This window comes from Lagenorhynchus albirostris, chromosome 20 (assembly GCF_949774975.1).
Source record: "Lagenorhynchus albirostris chromosome 20, mLagAlb1.1, whole genome shotgun sequence".
Lineage (NCBI taxonomy): Eukaryota > Metazoa > Chordata > Mammalia > Artiodactyla > Delphinidae > Lagenorhynchus > Lagenorhynchus albirostris.
This window is the reverse complement of record NC_083114.1, coordinates 899923-916628: the sequence shown is the minus strand read 5'-3', so window position 1 is coordinate 916628 and position 16706 is coordinate 899923. Positions and strand designations below refer to the sequence as shown.

At 57.9% G+C, this 16706-nt stretch overlaps 1 protein-coding gene across 1 annotated transcript; it reads right to left on the bottom strand.

Moving 5' to 3' along the window:
• Positions 1-1160: 1160 nt before the first annotated feature.
• Positions 1161-15299, bottom strand: NT5M (5',3'-nucleotidase, mitochondrial). Its single transcript, XM_060134615.1, has 5 exons — positions 14807-15299; positions 11405-11505; positions 6583-6643; positions 3060-3174; positions 1161-1778 (listed from the first exon to the last, which is right to left on the bottom strand). The coding sequence occupies exons 1-5, from the start codon at positions 15071-15073 to the stop codon at positions 1636-1638; spliced, it is 687 nt and encodes a 228-aa protein (XP_059990598.1). The 5' UTR covers positions 15074-15299; the 3' UTR covers positions 1161-1635.
• Between the last annotated feature and the right edge of the window lie 1407 nt (positions 15300-16706).

Below are 16706 nucleotides of genomic sequence, written 5' to 3'. Positions count from 1 at the left end.
CCTGCAATGATTTTTTTCTCCTTGAACTGATTAGGCAGCTGCAGTGGCTGCTACCTTGGGGTGAGTGATTCCAGCTGAGCTGAACTGGCCGTTAAAACCCAGGGCAGCCATCAGCTGGAAGAGCCCAGATGCGAGGGAGGGGCTCTGGCTGGGCCTCACCCCACCCCTGCTCACACCCTGCACTGCACCAGAGGCCCGGGAGCGCAGGCCGGGGGTCTCAGCATACCCCGCGGAGGTGTCTCCCTGTGGCTGAGAGGTCCGCCCACCAGACGTGGGGTCCCAGAGCCGATCTCAGGGCACAGGCTACACCAGCGGGGCCAACAACACTGCCCGGGGACGGGGAGGAATGGCCCTCCCCAGGACATCTCTGCATGAAGGAAGCACCTCCCCCCAGGCCCCTCCCCAGCCCCCGCTTGAGAAACCGACAGAGCCCAAGACAGCCTTGAACAAGGTGGCCACGTCCAGGGGAGGGCGCAGTTCTCATCAGACAGAGGCTGCGGTCCCGGACGGTCCAGAGCTGGGGCATCCGGACTTGATCATTGTAAGCAGGGAGGCCTTCGGAGGGCGGGTGCAGAGGGCCCAGTGGGCAGGCCGCTGCTGGCCGCCGGCACGAGCAGGCAGAGTAAAGAGCCCAGGAAGAAGGTGACACACCCCGTGGCGCGTGTGACCTGCTCTCCTGTGCCCCCGGAGCCCCAGGGTCTCGCTTCCTTCCCAGGCCACAGGCCAGGGTGGCCGGGACTCCTCCGGACACTACCCTGCTCGGGCCAGGGGCCTCCAGCCCACGTGATGCAGCCCTGATACCCTCCAGTCGGGACCCACCAGCCGCTCTCCTCACCCTTGCTCCTGCCCGACCCACCCCCGGGGCCCAAGGGACAACCAGGGGGTCCCAGGAGAGCAGCCGTGGGGAGCACAGTGGGGGCAGGAGCGGGCAAGAAAGCACGGGCCGTGGGTGGCCGGTTACGGGGCCAATTCCCGCCCGGGGACACCGCAGCCGCCAGCGCTGCCACCTGCGCCACCGTCAGGGCCCGTCCCTCCCGGACCCATGCGGCCCCGTGGCGAGGCAGACCCACCAAGCTGCACCCCCAACCCAGGCTCTCAGCAGCGCAGGGGGACAGCTGGGCGCCCGGGGGCCAGATGCCGGAGGACCTTGGGGCGGGGACTAGAGAACAGCATTTATTGTTCACGCCTTCAGCGAACATCTAAGCCTTTGGTCCCCGGGGTGGGGGGAGCGGGAGGGGGTCAGAGCCCTTTAGCCGGTCAGAGGCGGGACCCAGGGAGGACCCCTGGCACAGAGCCTGGCACGGCCCAGAACTCGCACCGTGTTTGCTGGATCCGGGGCAGGTCCACGGGGGAGACCCCCTGGGCACCGGGCAGCAGGGGCCGTGGTTCAGAGCGGGGCGGTTGTCCCCACCTGCTCCTACGTCACCCTCAGACCAGGCGGCTGCTGGCCGGGGAGGGGGCCTCCCTGAGGGAGGGGAGGGCTGTCCCCTCTGAACAACGCCCCGGGCTCCTCCCTGACCGGAGGCCTGAGGTCGGCCTGGCCGCCCGTGTCCTGTCCAGGGCCCTGGGCCAGCCTTGCCCCGAGGTGCATGTAAGGCCAGGCCGGGCAACGTGCGGGGCCGGGGCTCAGCCAGCTCAGCGGGGCCGCTTGCTGTCCAGGACGGCCCTCCAGTCGTCTGCCCATGAGTGCAACCTGCGGCCGGGGGGCTGCAGCCGCATATGCCGGTTGTGACAGGCCGTGAAGAGCACGTGCTCCCAGTGGGGGTTCGGCTCGGCCCCTGGGGGGAAAGCAGCACCTCAGTCCCACGTCGGGGCCCCAGGCGATCGCACCAGCCCTGTCTCACGGGGTTGGACGCGGGCCCCCTCGCAGCCCCAGAGCCCACAGCGGGTGCTCGGCAAACAGTGACCACGCGCTCCCTACGGCCGCGGCCTCTGCTGGAGGCTGAGCCTCAAGACACCCGCCCTCCCCGCCCCTGTGCCCAGCCATCCTGCACCGTCTGGACCAGCTCCGTCACCAGCTGTTGACCGTGGGCCCCACAAGCCCCGCAGGCTTCAGTCCCTTGAGTCCATACTGACGCCACCAGTGGTGACCTGCCCTTTGGGTATGGCCTCTCCCCTGCGGAAGAGGGTACGCCCGCCCTCCCCTACAGAAGCTGAGTGGGTCCCTGGGCCCCTCGGAGTCACGGCCTCCCCCACCCCTGCACTGTGCCCTGACTGTCCTAGGGAAACCGTGCGGTCTGGGAGGTCAGTGGCGGGCACACCTGTGGATTCTACCTTCTGAACACTGACCGGGGTAGAGATGGGCATGTTTCCCAGGCTAGCTCCAAAAACCATCAGGGAAGGAATATTTCAAATTTTCCCACTGAGGTGTCCAAAAGCATAGGATTTAACCCTGAAACTAGTGATGGCTGCCGGGAGGGGAGCGTCTGCCAGAGTACGCACGCACAGCGAGAACAGCAGAACCAGGAGATAAAGAAACCAAATTCTGACGGAGCTTGTTTGAGCTCCTAGATTCAGCCGTGCCTGAAGCCCTCCTACCCCAGATTTTCAGTTTGATGAACCAATAAGTTTCCCCTCTCCTTTCTAGGCAAATCCAAGGTTTGTCTGTTTATTTTTTGGGAGGGGGTCGCCCATCAGCAAAAGGGACAAATACAGCTCCCAAACCACCTTCAACTAGAGAGATTAGGCTTTGCCTTTCTGCTTTAACACATGAGGTTCAGTCCAAATTACTTCTGGGAAAAAAAAAGGGGGGGGTTCTGTTGCTAAAAACAAACGTTTGGAAGCCAGAGTCCAGCCCTCATTTTGCACGAGGGCAAGGCTTCAAGGTGTAAAGGGACTCACTCGAGGCCACCCAGCAAGTTACCCCAGAGGCAGGACCCACTCTTCCTGACTCCCAGTGGGGCCCCTTCCGAGGCCGGACGCGGAGAAGAATCTCGTCTCGCTCCACGCGCGGCTTAAGGCTGGATGTGACGCCTAACACACGTCTGGTGAGTGAGGGGAGTCAGGGGCCGTGAGGCCTGGCCGCCACGCTCGCCCCTCCCCCGCTGCAGGCCACTTGCCTGTGATGTCCACGCGGTCGTCTATGAGGAGGTCGGCGGAGACCACGGTCTTGTCTCTGGTCAGCACGATCTGCTCTAGAAAGTCAGGGCCGAAGTGCTTCTCCACCCAGGCGTACTGGAACGACAGCAGGCGGGGGGAGGTGGAGCCGTGAGGGGGCACAGCTGGCTCTCCTGCAAGAGGGGCCCACCCCGGGAGACTGCCACGCTCAGCGGACAACAGGACCGTCCCGGCCCCTCAGCCACAAAGCAGCAGCATCGTGGCTCCGAGCAGACGCCCCGGCCCCTGCGGCGAGGCTCTAGGGCAAGGAGAGGGGGACGGAGCTCCAAGGCGCGTCGAAACAACGCCTTACAGACTGGCCGTCCTCCTGTCCTACCCGGTGAATTTTCGTCCGGAGGCCACGTGAGGACTGGACCCACGACGGGAGCGGGAGAGGGTCTCAAGCAGATGGTGCCAGTGCCGGGGGCTCCCCCGACGCCCTGCTCCTGAGTGACCTAACCCAGCAGATGGAGGACCCCACGCAAGCGACCACACTGGCCACCTTCTCAGGAAGACCCCCCCATCACAAGATAACAGGGGGCTGTCAGGTTCAAAAACAGCTTCGCGAAGCTAAGTCTCCACACCGAGCTGGACTGACAGCAGACGAGCTGACCTCTGGGCCGTCCACCGGGCCAGGGCGCGGACACCCCAGGCCTCCGGCTGGGAGGAGAGGCCCTGACGGGGGCACCGCAGCCCCCGCGTGGCCAGGGGAGGTGGGGCGGCCGGGGCTCCGGTTCCAGCTCAGCTGCTCCGAGGGCCCCGTCGCACCCCGCACTGAAGCCTCACAACAGCCGCGCGGCAGGCGCGCACCCCGAAGGCTCTGAGGCAGTAAAACAAGGGGGTGACGAGCGTGGGGGGCAGGGCGCGGACGTCCCGCCCGAATGCGTTCCAGGCCCACGGGGAGCCATCGGAGCTGCGTCTCCAGGCCACCCCGGGGGGAGGGCAGGCAGGCTCTGCTCCCTCTCTGCTCATCGGTTTGGAGGGTGTCCACTGAGATACCTTTAAGCTCAGAGATTCTCTCCTCGGCCGCATCAGGTCTACTCAGAACTTGTCCTTCCAGTGCTTTGCCTTCTCGTTTCCATGACTCCACCCAATTCTTACCTTCCCCAAGGAACCTGCCCTGGCCTCCTCCCTGGGGGACCACAGAGCCTGTGACAGAGTGATGACCGTCTCTCTTCCTGCCACACTGTCCTCAGCTCCCGAGAGCAAAGAGACGGCTCTTTTAAGCCCCAGACGCCTAGCGTTGCAGCAGGTGCCCGGTAAACGTTGGCCGAATGACTGCCAACCAAAAAAGCATTTACTTTTTTATTGCAAAAGTAATGGCTAATCAGAGAAAATTTGGGAAAGTTAGAGAAGCATCTATAGTTGGCAGAATTTCCTTCCTTCCTTTTTTTAAAAAAAAATTTACCACGTTTCAAAACGTAGTTTTTAATTGAAGTTGTATAGGCAACTTTGCACCTAACTTATTTTTCCAGGATCCAAGTGCAGAAAAAATAATCAACCGTGAAATTGCCCAGGCTTTCTGGTTTGAGAAAAGTGCACTGAGGTTCTTTCTTTCGTGCTGGGTGGGGGTCTTTGGGCCGGAGAGAAGACACAGGGGTGACGTTTACTGCTAGCAAGGTGGTGAATGCCACCTTCTGCATCCTTCCTACGACCCAGGGAGGCATCAGCACAACCGCACTGGTTATGAGACGGAGGCCCTGAGAGGCTGGGTGGGGGGGTCTGAGGCCCAGAGCTCTCGTCTGACTCCCGGGCCCGGCCAGGGTGGGGGCCCGGGTCCGAGGCCACCGCTGTGGGGGCGGGGCTGGGGAGGGATGGTGGCTCGTTTTCCACCCAATCGTAAGTCTGGTCCCTGAAGACACTTGGGCAAGGAAACAGTTCGGCCTGGCGAACACAGAGCCATCCGAGGTAAAGTGGTGGTGTTATTCCCGAACCAGAATCTGTCAAGACGACCCAAACCGAATCCGAACCACATGCAGCAAAAGAGTTACTAGACAGACTTTCGAGGGAGGAGGTCTTTCCATGGCCTCAGGGAAGAGCAGCATTTGGTGACACAGCTGCTGCAGAGACAACTAAAGGCTTTAAAGTCGGGCCAGCGGGACATGTCCCACACCCCCGGGGGTGTGCGTGTGGAGCCGAAATGCACGGGCAGCTCCGAGGCTATGTCAGCATTTCTCCCCAGATGGCCATGTAGACAGAGGTGTGCTTGAAGGAAAGCATCAGCAGGAAGCAGGCTTGCTGAGGTACCGAGGGGTAAGAAGGGTGGTGCTTCCAGCCTCGGAGGGAGGGGCGGACGTGGGACAAGGACGTCGGTACCCCTGGGACGGACACACCAGGTCGGAGCCATCTGGAGCTCAGAGGGGAGTGCTGGGTTGAGGCTGCACGGGCCAGATGGTCGGCAGGGAGATGATACTTGAACCCTGGGGGAGGGACGAGGACCCCGAGGGCCGGACAGCCAGCCCCGCCTCCACCGCAGCCCTGGCTGAAACAGCTGCCCCAGCCCGGTGGTTCTCAAACACGGCGCATCTGGGGGCTTGTGGAAACACACTGGCTACTCCCAGAGCTTCTGCCGGGGATCTCACGAGGGGCCGGACGATGCCCACTTCTAGCGTGCAGGGGATGCCGAGCCCCCAGTTCACTGCTCTGCTGGGGACTGGACACGCCTCCAGGCCCGAGCCCACCCCGCTGACCAAGCCGAGCCACTCGCCCCCCGAGGTGAGCTGCACTCACGGTCCTGGCGGGTTGAGGGGCGTCCTGAGCACGAGGCGCACGGTGGAGGCCAGCGCCCGCGACGCCCCGATGAGGCGCATCCCTTCCGTGTGAAGCGCAGGAGGCGCCGAACGTTGGCTGACCGTGTGTGTTTGCTTCTCACGTGGAGCCGGGTGAGGAGAGGTCCCGAGGGGACATGCTGGACCCCTGCCGAGGTCGGCCCCCGAGCCCCACCTTCCCAGACTTGGGAAGCCCCTTGGCTTCCGCGGGGCAGGAGCATCCCTGGGCCCACCTCTGGTGGGAACCCACCCCCGGGGAACAGACCATCTCTCTGGGTTTGGCAACCCTGCAAGTTCCCAGCCTCCAGAGAAGTCTCAGTTTTATGTCATTCTACCCACTTTCCATAAAGATGACGAAGTGAGTATGGAGCAAAGTGCAGTTTCACTGTTTCACCTTTGGGAGGCTTTTCGTGCCCAAATACTTGGTTTGGGTGGCCTCCAGCCCCTCCCCGACCCACATCCTCTCCTCGTCCCATCCTTCACGTCGATGCTGCACCAACGGGGACGGTCACCTTCCCACAGAACCTGGTGCCTCGCCAGGTCCACCCAGAGGGCGCAGCAGAATTTCAGACTCTGCTGGGAGGAGGCCCTGGCCCAGACTCGGGAGGCTGGACGGGAGGAGGGGCAGCCCCGGCAGGCGGCGGCCATGGGTGCAGGTCCAAGCCCTCCCCTGGGACGTGGGGCAAAGCGAGAAGAGGCCCAACCCCAGGCGTCTTACCTTCTCGAAGGGACAGTACTTGTACATCTTGGTGGGGCTGGTGCAGATGAAGACGTCCGTGCTGGGGGAGAGGCGGAGGGTGAGGCTGGGCGCCGGCGTCCCCCTGCCCAAGCCCGGCCCCCGATGGCCAGCGATGCCCTGTCCCCCCGGCCCCGGCCGCCGCGTGTGACCCCAGCCCCGGCCCGACACCAGCTCAGGGCCGGGCAAACCACAGGGCAGCCCCGTGCAGCCAGCCATGCAGGTTGGCAGAGCTGAGGAACGGCCGTCCCTGGGACGTGACAGGAAATGCCGAGAAACGGCGAGTACCAGCCTGCGAGGAAGGCATTACAGGACCAGAGCCAGCTACTCAAGGGACGTACATCAGGGCCTCACACGGCGCAGAGGCAGGAAACCTACAAGCCGAGCCGGAGTCTCTAGGTCAAGGGTGCGGCCGGGCGGCTCAGGCTTCACGCACTCCTGTGGACCCTGGTGGACCCTCGGGGTCTGTGCTGCGCCAGGTCCCCCCGCGGCCCCGGGCCTGGCGCCCGCCAACAGTGCCGGCTGGTCCCCTGTCCTCATCGAGCTGGCGCCTGCCCCCGGAGCGGCACCTACTGTCTCATCGGGCCAAGCCCACGGGGGATGGGATCCCTGGAGAGCAGTCCCGAGAGGCCTGCGTCAGACTGAGGCCCCGGCCAGAGGGCGTGGCGTCCCGGGCACCCTGGGTCTCCGCCTGCTTCCCATCTCCGTGGATTTGCCTGTTCTGGACATCTCATGTTAACAGAACCCCACGGTACATGGTCTCTTGCGACTGGCTTCTTTCATTCAGGGTCATGTTTTCAAGGGCACTGGAACTGTGGGCCTTTTTACTGCCCAGTAACATCCCTCGTATAGATGCTCCACGTTCAGTTTACATGCTACCACGGATGGACAGGGGGGCCGCTTCCACCCGGGAACTGTGGCGCTGGGGACGCCCGTGTGCAGGGTCCGTGTGGACCTGTGTCTCCGTTTCTCTCGGGTGTGACTGCTGGGTTACAGGCGGCTCTGTATCCAACATCCTGAGGATGCGGTTTCCAAGGCAGCTGCGCCGGTTACAATCCCACCACCAGCGATGAGGATTCCCAGCTCTCCATCCTTGGCTACACCCACGATCGTCCATCTTTTTTACGACAGTCGTTCTAGTGGTGCAGAGCGGCTTTTTACTGTGGTTCTGCCTTATTTCCCTAAGGACGAACGATGTTGAGGCAAACTTTCACGCCCTTAATCGCCATCTGTAGCTCTTCTTTGGAGAAATGCCAAGGAAATGCCGAACTCAGCGCCCGAGCCCATGTTTTTAAAACCTGAGTTAGATGACACCCTTCTCTCTTCAACCTCTTCCTCCACATCCCACCTGCCCCACACTCACTGAAACCTCACCCTCCTGGTCTCGTTTGCTACCCAAGTCAGCAAACCCCTTCCCCTCCCAGGGCCTGTACCCTTGCTCCCCGCCGCCCTTCACTACTCATTCCGATCCTACAGGTCTGACGTCAGATATCACCCCCTTGGAGAAGCACCTGCACCTGAAGTAGCCCCTCCCCGGTGACCTCTAACACGTCACCTTGCTCATTTCCTGCACAAAGCACAAGACACAGAGCCATCCACTTGATTAGCCATCCGCTAGACCCCTCTCTCAGCCCAAACTCTGGGCATGGACTGACCGTCAGAATCGCCCGCCCGCTAAGCGCCAAAGTGGAAGTAAAGGACCAGTGGTGTGGTCTCAACCTGGACATCTCAGACTGGAATTTCTGCGAATGCGTTAATAGGGCAGCTGTGAAAAAGTGCTCCGGGCCAGAACCCACGAGAAGAAAGCTGCCTCCTTGGGGCTTCCCTGGTAGCGCAGTGGTTAGGAATCCACCTGCCAACGCCGGGGACACAGGTTCGAGCCCTGATCTGGGAAGATCCCACATGCCACGGAGCAACTAAGTCCGTGAGCCACAACTACTGAGCCCATGCGCCACAACTACTGAAGCCCACGCGCCTAGAGCCCGTGCTCCCTGAAAGCTGCCTCAGTGAGAAGCCCGCGCACCGCAACAAAGAGCAGCCCCCGCTCGCCGCAACTAGAGAAAGCCCGCGCACAGCAACAAAGACCCAATGCAGCCAAAAATAAAAATAAATTTAAAAATAAAGAAAGCTTCCTCCTCTGCCGCCCCCTGAAGAATCTCAATGCACGTCCACAAACTAAAAGCTCTGAGAAGTCCCACAGGAAAGACTCCGCTCATCGATGTTTCCCATGCTGCTTTGGTCAAAGAACACTCTTCTTGGGACTTCCCTGGTGGTCCAGTGGTTAAGACTCCACACTCCCAATGCAGGGGGCCCGGGTTCGATCCCTGGTCAGGGAACTAAGATCCCACATGCCGCAACTAAGACCCGGTGCAGCCAAAATAAATAAATAATAAACAAATACATATTAAAAAAAAAAGAACACCCTTCTGTTGCACACCTATTAAGTCCTGCAGAATAGTAACAGTGGCAGCTAACATTTACACTGCACACATTTTACGGATGAAGAAACTGAAAGTTTAGAGACTTGCTGAGGGGTCGATTCTGGAGAAGCAGTCTAACTCCAGTTCACACTGAGACTTGACCACCGTGCAATCCAGCTCCCCAGAATACAGTTGGTGAACGTGGTCCAGGAAATGAGGATCCAGACAAGAACAGAGGTTTTAAAAGCTTCGGTGCAAAAATACACATTCTTTGCCTCGCCAGGCTCTTGCTACAGGTGGAAGAAGTTATAGTACATGATTCTGGTGTAAATCAGGATCAAATCATAGACCAGAGTAGTAAATCCTAATATCTGCGGCCTAACTTTTAACAAGGAAGCCAAGACCATTCAACAGAGGAAAGAAGAGTCTTTTCAACAAATGGTTCTGGGACACCTGGATTTTCCACACGACAAAGAAGGAAGTGGGACCCCCTTCCTCACACCATATGCAAAAATTAAAATGGATCAAAGACCTAAATATAAGAGCTTAAACTATAAAACTCTTAGAAGAAAACACAGGAGCAAATCTTTGTGACCTTGGATTAGGCAAAGGATCCTTACATACGGCACCAAAAACACAAACGACAAAAGAAAAAAATAAATAAATGGAATTATATCAAAATAAAAACTTCGGGTTTCAAAGGACCCCACCCAGAAAGTAAAGCAACAATCCACAGAATGAGCGAATATATCTGCAAGTCATATATCTCACAAGGGACTTGTTATCCAGAACGTATAAAGCAGTCTTATGAGTTAACAATAACAAAAAAAGACAAATAAATTGAAAAAAAAATTAGCAAAGGATTTGAATAACCATTTATCCAAAAAAGATATACAAATAGCTAATATGCACACCAAAAGATGCTTAACATCATTAGTCTTCAGAGAAATGCAAATTAAACCACAATGAGATACCACTTCACACCCACTAGAATGGCTGGAATCAAAGAGACCATAGCTGGCTTCCCTGGTGGTGCAGTGGTGGAGAGTCCGCCTGCCGATGCAGGGGACACGGGTTCGTGCCCCGGTCCGGGAGGATCCTATGTGCCGCGGAGCGGCTGGGCCCGTGAGCCATGGCCACTGAGCCTGCGCGTCCGGAGCCTGCGCTCCGCAGCGGGAGAGGCCACAACAGTGAGAGGCCCACGTACCGCAAAAAAAAAGGAAAAAAAAAAAAAAAAAGACCATAGCAAGTGCTGGGGAGAAGTTGGATCCCTCAGACATTGCTACTGGGAATGTAAAACGGTGCAGCTGCTTTGAAAGTAGTTTGGATTCAGCACATGACCCAGCAGTTCCACTCCTTGGTGCACATCTAAGAGAAATAAAAACATGCGGCCACAAAAACCCTCGTACGTGAACGTTCACTGCAGTGTTAGTCTTCATATCTAAAAAGAAGAAACACCCAAGATCTATCAACTAAGGAACGGATGGACAGAACGTAGCATAACCACACACGGAGAATCACTCAGCAGTGAAAAGGGATGAACTGCTGATTCACTTGGCGGCACACATGAACCCGGAAACGTCATACTGAGTGAGAGAAGCCAGTCACAGGAGGCGAGGTATCGTAAGAAACGTATGTGAAACGTCCAGACGAGGCAAATCCAGAGACAGCAAAGCCCACTGCCGAGGGCTGCGGGCAGAGAGCAGGAATGCGCAGTGACGGTTAATGTGCTGAAGTCGACTATGGTGCTGTTTGGACATCTCTGTGAACCCGCTAAAAACCACGTGGGTGCAGGGTATGTGAATTGTACCTCAATAAGGCTATTTCCTTTTTTAAGGTCCTCAGGGGAGCGCTGTAAGTGCCACTGAATTTCGATGGGCGGTGGGCACGGGTTCCGGGGCGGGGGCCTCAGCTCACAGCACCAGGAAGACGTTTCCCTCATCCTCTTGCTGTTGCTTCCCCCACCCCATCTCCCAGGTCTCCCCATCGTACCCCTGCACACACCTGGCTCTCTGTGTTCAGCACTGATCCCAGTTCGTGGTTGTCTTCCCGGATGTGATGCTCTATGTAACACCTGCTCTCTGGCTAGACTGTAAGCTCCAGGAGAGCAGGGAATGCGCTTTGTTCGCTTGTGACCCGCTGGTACCCAGAGGCATCTGACAGTCAGTTCTCAGTTATTTGCTGAATAAATGAACCCTGAACACCCAGCGAACCCCGTCAAATTAGACTCGACATTCTCCCAAGTTACTGGATGGAAGCATCTTAACAGCCTACAGACTTGCCCCGTGAGGATGGACCGCGCAGGCCCGTGCAGGGTGAGGAACGAGAAGCAGAGGTGACGTGATGCGGGAAGGGGCGCGGACCCTGGGCCGAGACAAACTCACCTCTCCAGGTTGGCCATCTGCTTCACAGCCTCCACAGCGCCTGGCAGAGGCTCGAGGTCAAAGAAGAAATTCTCCGACTCCCAGATGCTGATCGCCTTCTCCTGAGAAGGGGAGAAGTGCAGGTGATGTCCGGGGTCCTCAGCACCCTGCGAGCCCACACCGCGAGGACGCAGCTCCCGGGGGAGGAAGGGTGGGAGCTGGCACCGGCGTGTGTTCCGGCCCCTTTGCAGGAGGGAGCCAGCTTCTGCGAGGATCCAACAGGGACCAGCTACGGTGCTGGGGCTGTGGATTCTGAAGCCAGAGCTGCTACAGGACCTGCTGGAGCTGGCGGGGACAGAAGGTTGGCCCCCAGGAACCACACGTTTGCCTGATTCTAAAGGCCTGAGGCCCCCTGGAGGCAGCGAGGGTGGGCTGGGTCCTGCCGGGCTGGGTCCTGCCAGGCAGGGCGCTGGAATCTCACTTTCAACTGCTGGAGGAGCTCAGGCCCTTCAGAGCACCGCCGTGCCACGAGGGATGGGGGTGCGGGCAGAAGGCAGACCGAGCAGAGCTCCAGGCTCCGCATCACATCGGCAGAACAGCTCTTTATCTGAGCTACGCGTTGGGATGCCAATAAAATACTTCGTTGAAACACACACACACACACACACACACACACACACACACAAACTATTCTGCTGCTTTTAAAGTTTAAAAGCCCCCAATCCAGACCCTCATTTCACATGTGAGAAAACCGAGGCTCAGAATGGGGAAGGGATTGACTTAATGTCACACAGCAAAACGGTGGCTCCCAACCGCCCGGCTAGGAGTGTTCGTCTTACGCTGCCGGCCAAATTCATGTCTGCAGTATGTCACCCCCTTCCAGGGCCAGGACAAGGGGAAAGTGACAACCCCCAGCCTCTGAGAAGCAGGAAACCATGTCCCATGTGTGCAATGCAGGAAGCGTTCCCCCACCCGCTGTCAGAACACCACCCTCCGAAAAAATGCCACCACGGCGACATATGGGGAGTGCACGGAGGTCACACGGGCAATACTGTCGTCAGCTGCATGGGCTTAAGCACATCAGTACTTATTGCTAATATATGCCCTCTCCTGTCTGAGCCTCACATCCCACAAGCGGCAAGAGCTGCCACCCCCAATTTACAGATGAGGAAACTGGGCTTCACTGAAGCTTTTATTCAAGGCCACTTCAGGGTGATACCGTCAGAACTCGAACTTGGGGCTTCTGACTCAAAGCGAAGCAGTGTGAGTGGTGGAAAGCAGGCTGTGGCCCAGGGCTAACCATTTCCCCTCAGCACCCCAGCTTACCTCCCTCCCCCTCAACTTTCCCTGAAACCCTGGTCAAGGGACTTCCTTCCTCTGAGGCCCGTTCAACTGCCCTAACAGTGTAAGATTCTAAGTCAGTGAAAACGAGCTATGCCTTCCCCTCCGCCCTGCTCACCCCTCGGCAAGCGAGGCTCAAAGGAAACACACAAAGACCCACATTTTGTAAAGCAGGGATGCCTCCGTGTGGAAGCCGGGTGCTTGACACGGAGGTTTTAACGCAGATGCTGGGCCAGCTCGGCCAAGGGGAGACCAGGGAGGTCCTGCTATGAGCTGAGCCTGGGGATAAAGGTCACGTGTGCGGCTATTAAAGCCCCATTGCCTGCAATGTTCCCAGGAGCGGCAGTGCACAGTGAGCTCTCGGAGCACCCCTCCTCGGTGCCCGAGTTCTGCTCCCAGCCCTTGTTCTTGGAAGACAGTAACGCATTCCCTTAGACCCGGAGTCTGCACATTGGCACAATGGACTAGAAGAGCCACTGTCCTTGGAGAGCTGCGGGGGTGGGCGACCTAATGGCAGGGGCGTCTGCGGGACCTGGACCTGAGGGAGCCGCCAACTGAGATCTGCATCTTCAGCCGGGCCTGGGCACTGGCGGGAGGACCCAGACTTGGTGCTGCTGGACGAACGCTCCAGGGAAGGGTAACCGGCCCCGCAGAGACCCCCTCCTCTTAGCCGGGACCTGGACCTTCGAGGGTGAAAATTGTGCCGTAAGACCTTGCCCTTTCTTGTCGGAACAGAGAATAACATTTGCTTGGTGGAGATTTACAGGAACATCATTACCTGACCATGACCTGACCTCGAGAACAAAGGATCTAACACCAAGAAGTCTGCAGCAACTAACCACGCCCCTCCCTCACCTTTCCTAGAAAAAGGCTTTGCTGAAAGCTTTTGGGAAGTTTGGGGTTTGAAGGCATGAGCCATCCATCTCCTTGCATGGCCCTGCAGTAGACCTTTCTCTGTTCCAAACTCTGGCGTTTTGGTATTGTTTGGCCTCTCTGCATCGGGCACACGGACTTCCATTTCAGTAACAGGCTTAGTGGCATCACAGTAACACGGCCCTGGGAGGAAAGGAAGAACCCGGACGGCAACGCTGAGTGCCGTCTATGAATGAAGACACACACAGGGCAGGGGAGAACATTACTGGGCCTGCAAAAATTACTAGGGCATTTTCTCCGGTTTAAAGTTTTTAATGAGGTATCGGGAGTGGGAGAGGTCGGCACCCCAGCCTCAGGGGAAAGTTGCCTTCTGAAGCGCCTGGTGTTAATGAAAAGAAATGGCGCTTCATTTCCTTTTGAACACCCACCCCCCCACAAACCAAATTACTGTCCAGATGCCTTTTGTAAATCAAACAACTGGCACTTGTTAGAGGAGGACAGAGGACAGGACTGAATGACCTTGGCAAGCGGACAGACAACTCAGATCCAGGCTGACCCTTCTTGGCTGTGACATGGGACAGGTTTCCTCACCTCACAAGGGAGAAAATAATGTCTGCCTCACAGAGGAGGGAATGCAGCAACCTGGAGTTACAAAATAGGTTCTAAAATCATCATCAACTCCCCCTGGCAGCCACCTTAGGTGGCCAGTTGAGGGACAGCAGAAAACATTAGGTCTCTAAGTTGGTCCATGGCAAGATCCCATACCTTTCACCAAGTAGTTTAAATGGACAAACCAAGCGATCTAAGAACGTTCCTGGTGTCAGAGCTCAGGTGCTCAGCTGGGCGGGCTGGGGCAGGGGATAAGTCAAGGAATAGATCCGGACCCACCACGACTCCCTGTGTGCCGTCCAGGAAGACTTGCAACCTCGATGCTACTGGGAACCACACTTTGGTGGAAAAGGGAAAAAAAGAATGGATGGTAAAGATGCTCATCAAATTCAGGTAGAGGAAGAAACGGGAATGTGACTTGAGGCCAAAATTAAAAAGTCAGTTGAAGATAGGGAGTTAGGTATATTATGCCTTATGTGCTCCTGAATTTTGAGAAGCCCTCGATGACAGCCAAGAGCTATCGAACGCAGAGGCCCCTAGGACCCGGTGCTACGGGTGGCGACTCCCAGGGCCACGCGCGCCCGGGGCGGGGATGCTCACGCTCAGCCCGGGCTGCAGGCGGTCGTACTGCTCCGACACCCAGAAGCCGCGCCGGTCCTCCAGCGCGATGAAGGGCTGGTCGGGGAAGCGCGCGCGGAACTTCCTGAGGAAGCCGCCCTCGAAGTCGGCCAGCACGCCGTCCATGTCCACCAGCACCCGCAGGGCGCGGCCGGCAGGCCCGCCCGACGCCCAGCGCAGCCCAGCGGGCCCCGCAGGCACCGCTGCGCCGCGGGGCCTCCGCGCGCACCAGCCGCGCAGCCGGATCATGGCCCCTGGCGGGCGCTCGCCGCGAACACCGGGGCCATGTCCGCGGGAGGAGACACTGCGGACAGGGGAGCGGGCGTCGGGGTCGCGGGATGCGGGGGGCGCGCGCGGGGCCGGGGACGCGCGGGATGCGTGGGGCGCGCGGGGCTCGTGGCGCGTGGGGCGCGCGGGGCGAGCGGGAAATGAGCGCGCAGGCTCAAGCCCCAGAGCGAGGCTGCGGCCTCGCCGCCCTTAAAGGGACCCGCGCTGGCGGAGGCGGGCCCGAGGGGCGTGGCCTGGAGGACAGCCCTGGGCGCTGGGCCGTCCCCGGGGCGTCCGCAGTCCCCGGATCTCCACTGGCACCTTCTCCCGGGATCCTGCGCCTGGGCTCCCTCCTCCCAGTGCCGCAGGAGCAGGGCTGTGTCTCGGAGACGTTCACTGAGCCCCTAGAGCGTCGCGCAGTGGACCACGTGGACGAGGTCCTGCCACCCTGGAACTCACATTTTAGAAGGCGAGAGGGACACAAAGGAAATAAGTCAACAAAATAGGCAGAAGAACTTCAGGGAGTGACAGTAGTAGGAAGGAACCAAAACAGTGATGTGCCCCCTGCTTTACGGTGACTGGCTGGGGAGAGGCTGTTAGAGGAGCAATAAACACCGTGCAAATATCACGAAGCCTTAATAAAACCGGTGACTTTCAAATGAATCTAAAATAAATATTATGTACCCCGTTATAGGTGGCTTTCCTTTTTCTTCTGGCTTTAAAATCTTTTATTGTCAATTTGAATGAATAAGAGACTATTACTGTTGTTATAGGCAAGCAGTATCCAACAGAGACACACCAGGACCCTCCTCACCCACTATACTCTAAGACACACTAGCATTTTGTCTTTTCCAGAAACACACCAAGCTTATTTGGGTCTAAAGATCTTGGCATACATTTGTTCCTCTCCCTGAAACTCTCCGCTCCCAGATCCCTTCTCACTGGCTCCTTCTCACCCTTCACATCTTGGAAGCATTTCCTGACCTTCCTCTACCCCATGACCATGTTTCATTTTCTTCATAACAGGTACTGACTCGCTGAAAGTATTTTGTTTGCTTGCTTTTGTGTGTAACTCCTACAGCCAGAGCTTCATTGCCGCAAGAACTTTGTCCTGGACACATATCAGAGACAAAGTAAATGTGTACTCAAAGAATGAAAAACAGATAGTTAAATGTGGTATCTCCACTCACTGCTGTGGCTGTTTGTTGTAAGGTGTGTCTCAAGTAACTGCTGGGGACTTCGCTGGTGGCGCAGTGGTTAAAAATCCACCTGCCAATGAAGGGGACACGGGTTCGAGCCCTGGGCCAGGAAGATCCCACATCTAAGAACGCACAACTAAGCCCGTGCGCCGCAGCTACTGAGCCTGCGCTCTAGAGCCCCCGAGCCACAGCTACTGACCCCGCGTGCCTAGAGTCCCTGCTCCGCACCAAGAGAAGCCACCGCAATGAGAAGCCCACGCAACGCAACAAAGAGTAGCCCCTGCTCGCCACAACTAGAGAAAGCCTGCGCACAGCAACAAAGACCCAATACAGCCAAAAATAAATAGATTTATAAATAAAATAGATTTATAAAAAATAGTTTAAAAATAAACTTAATTGCTGGATTTTACACATGA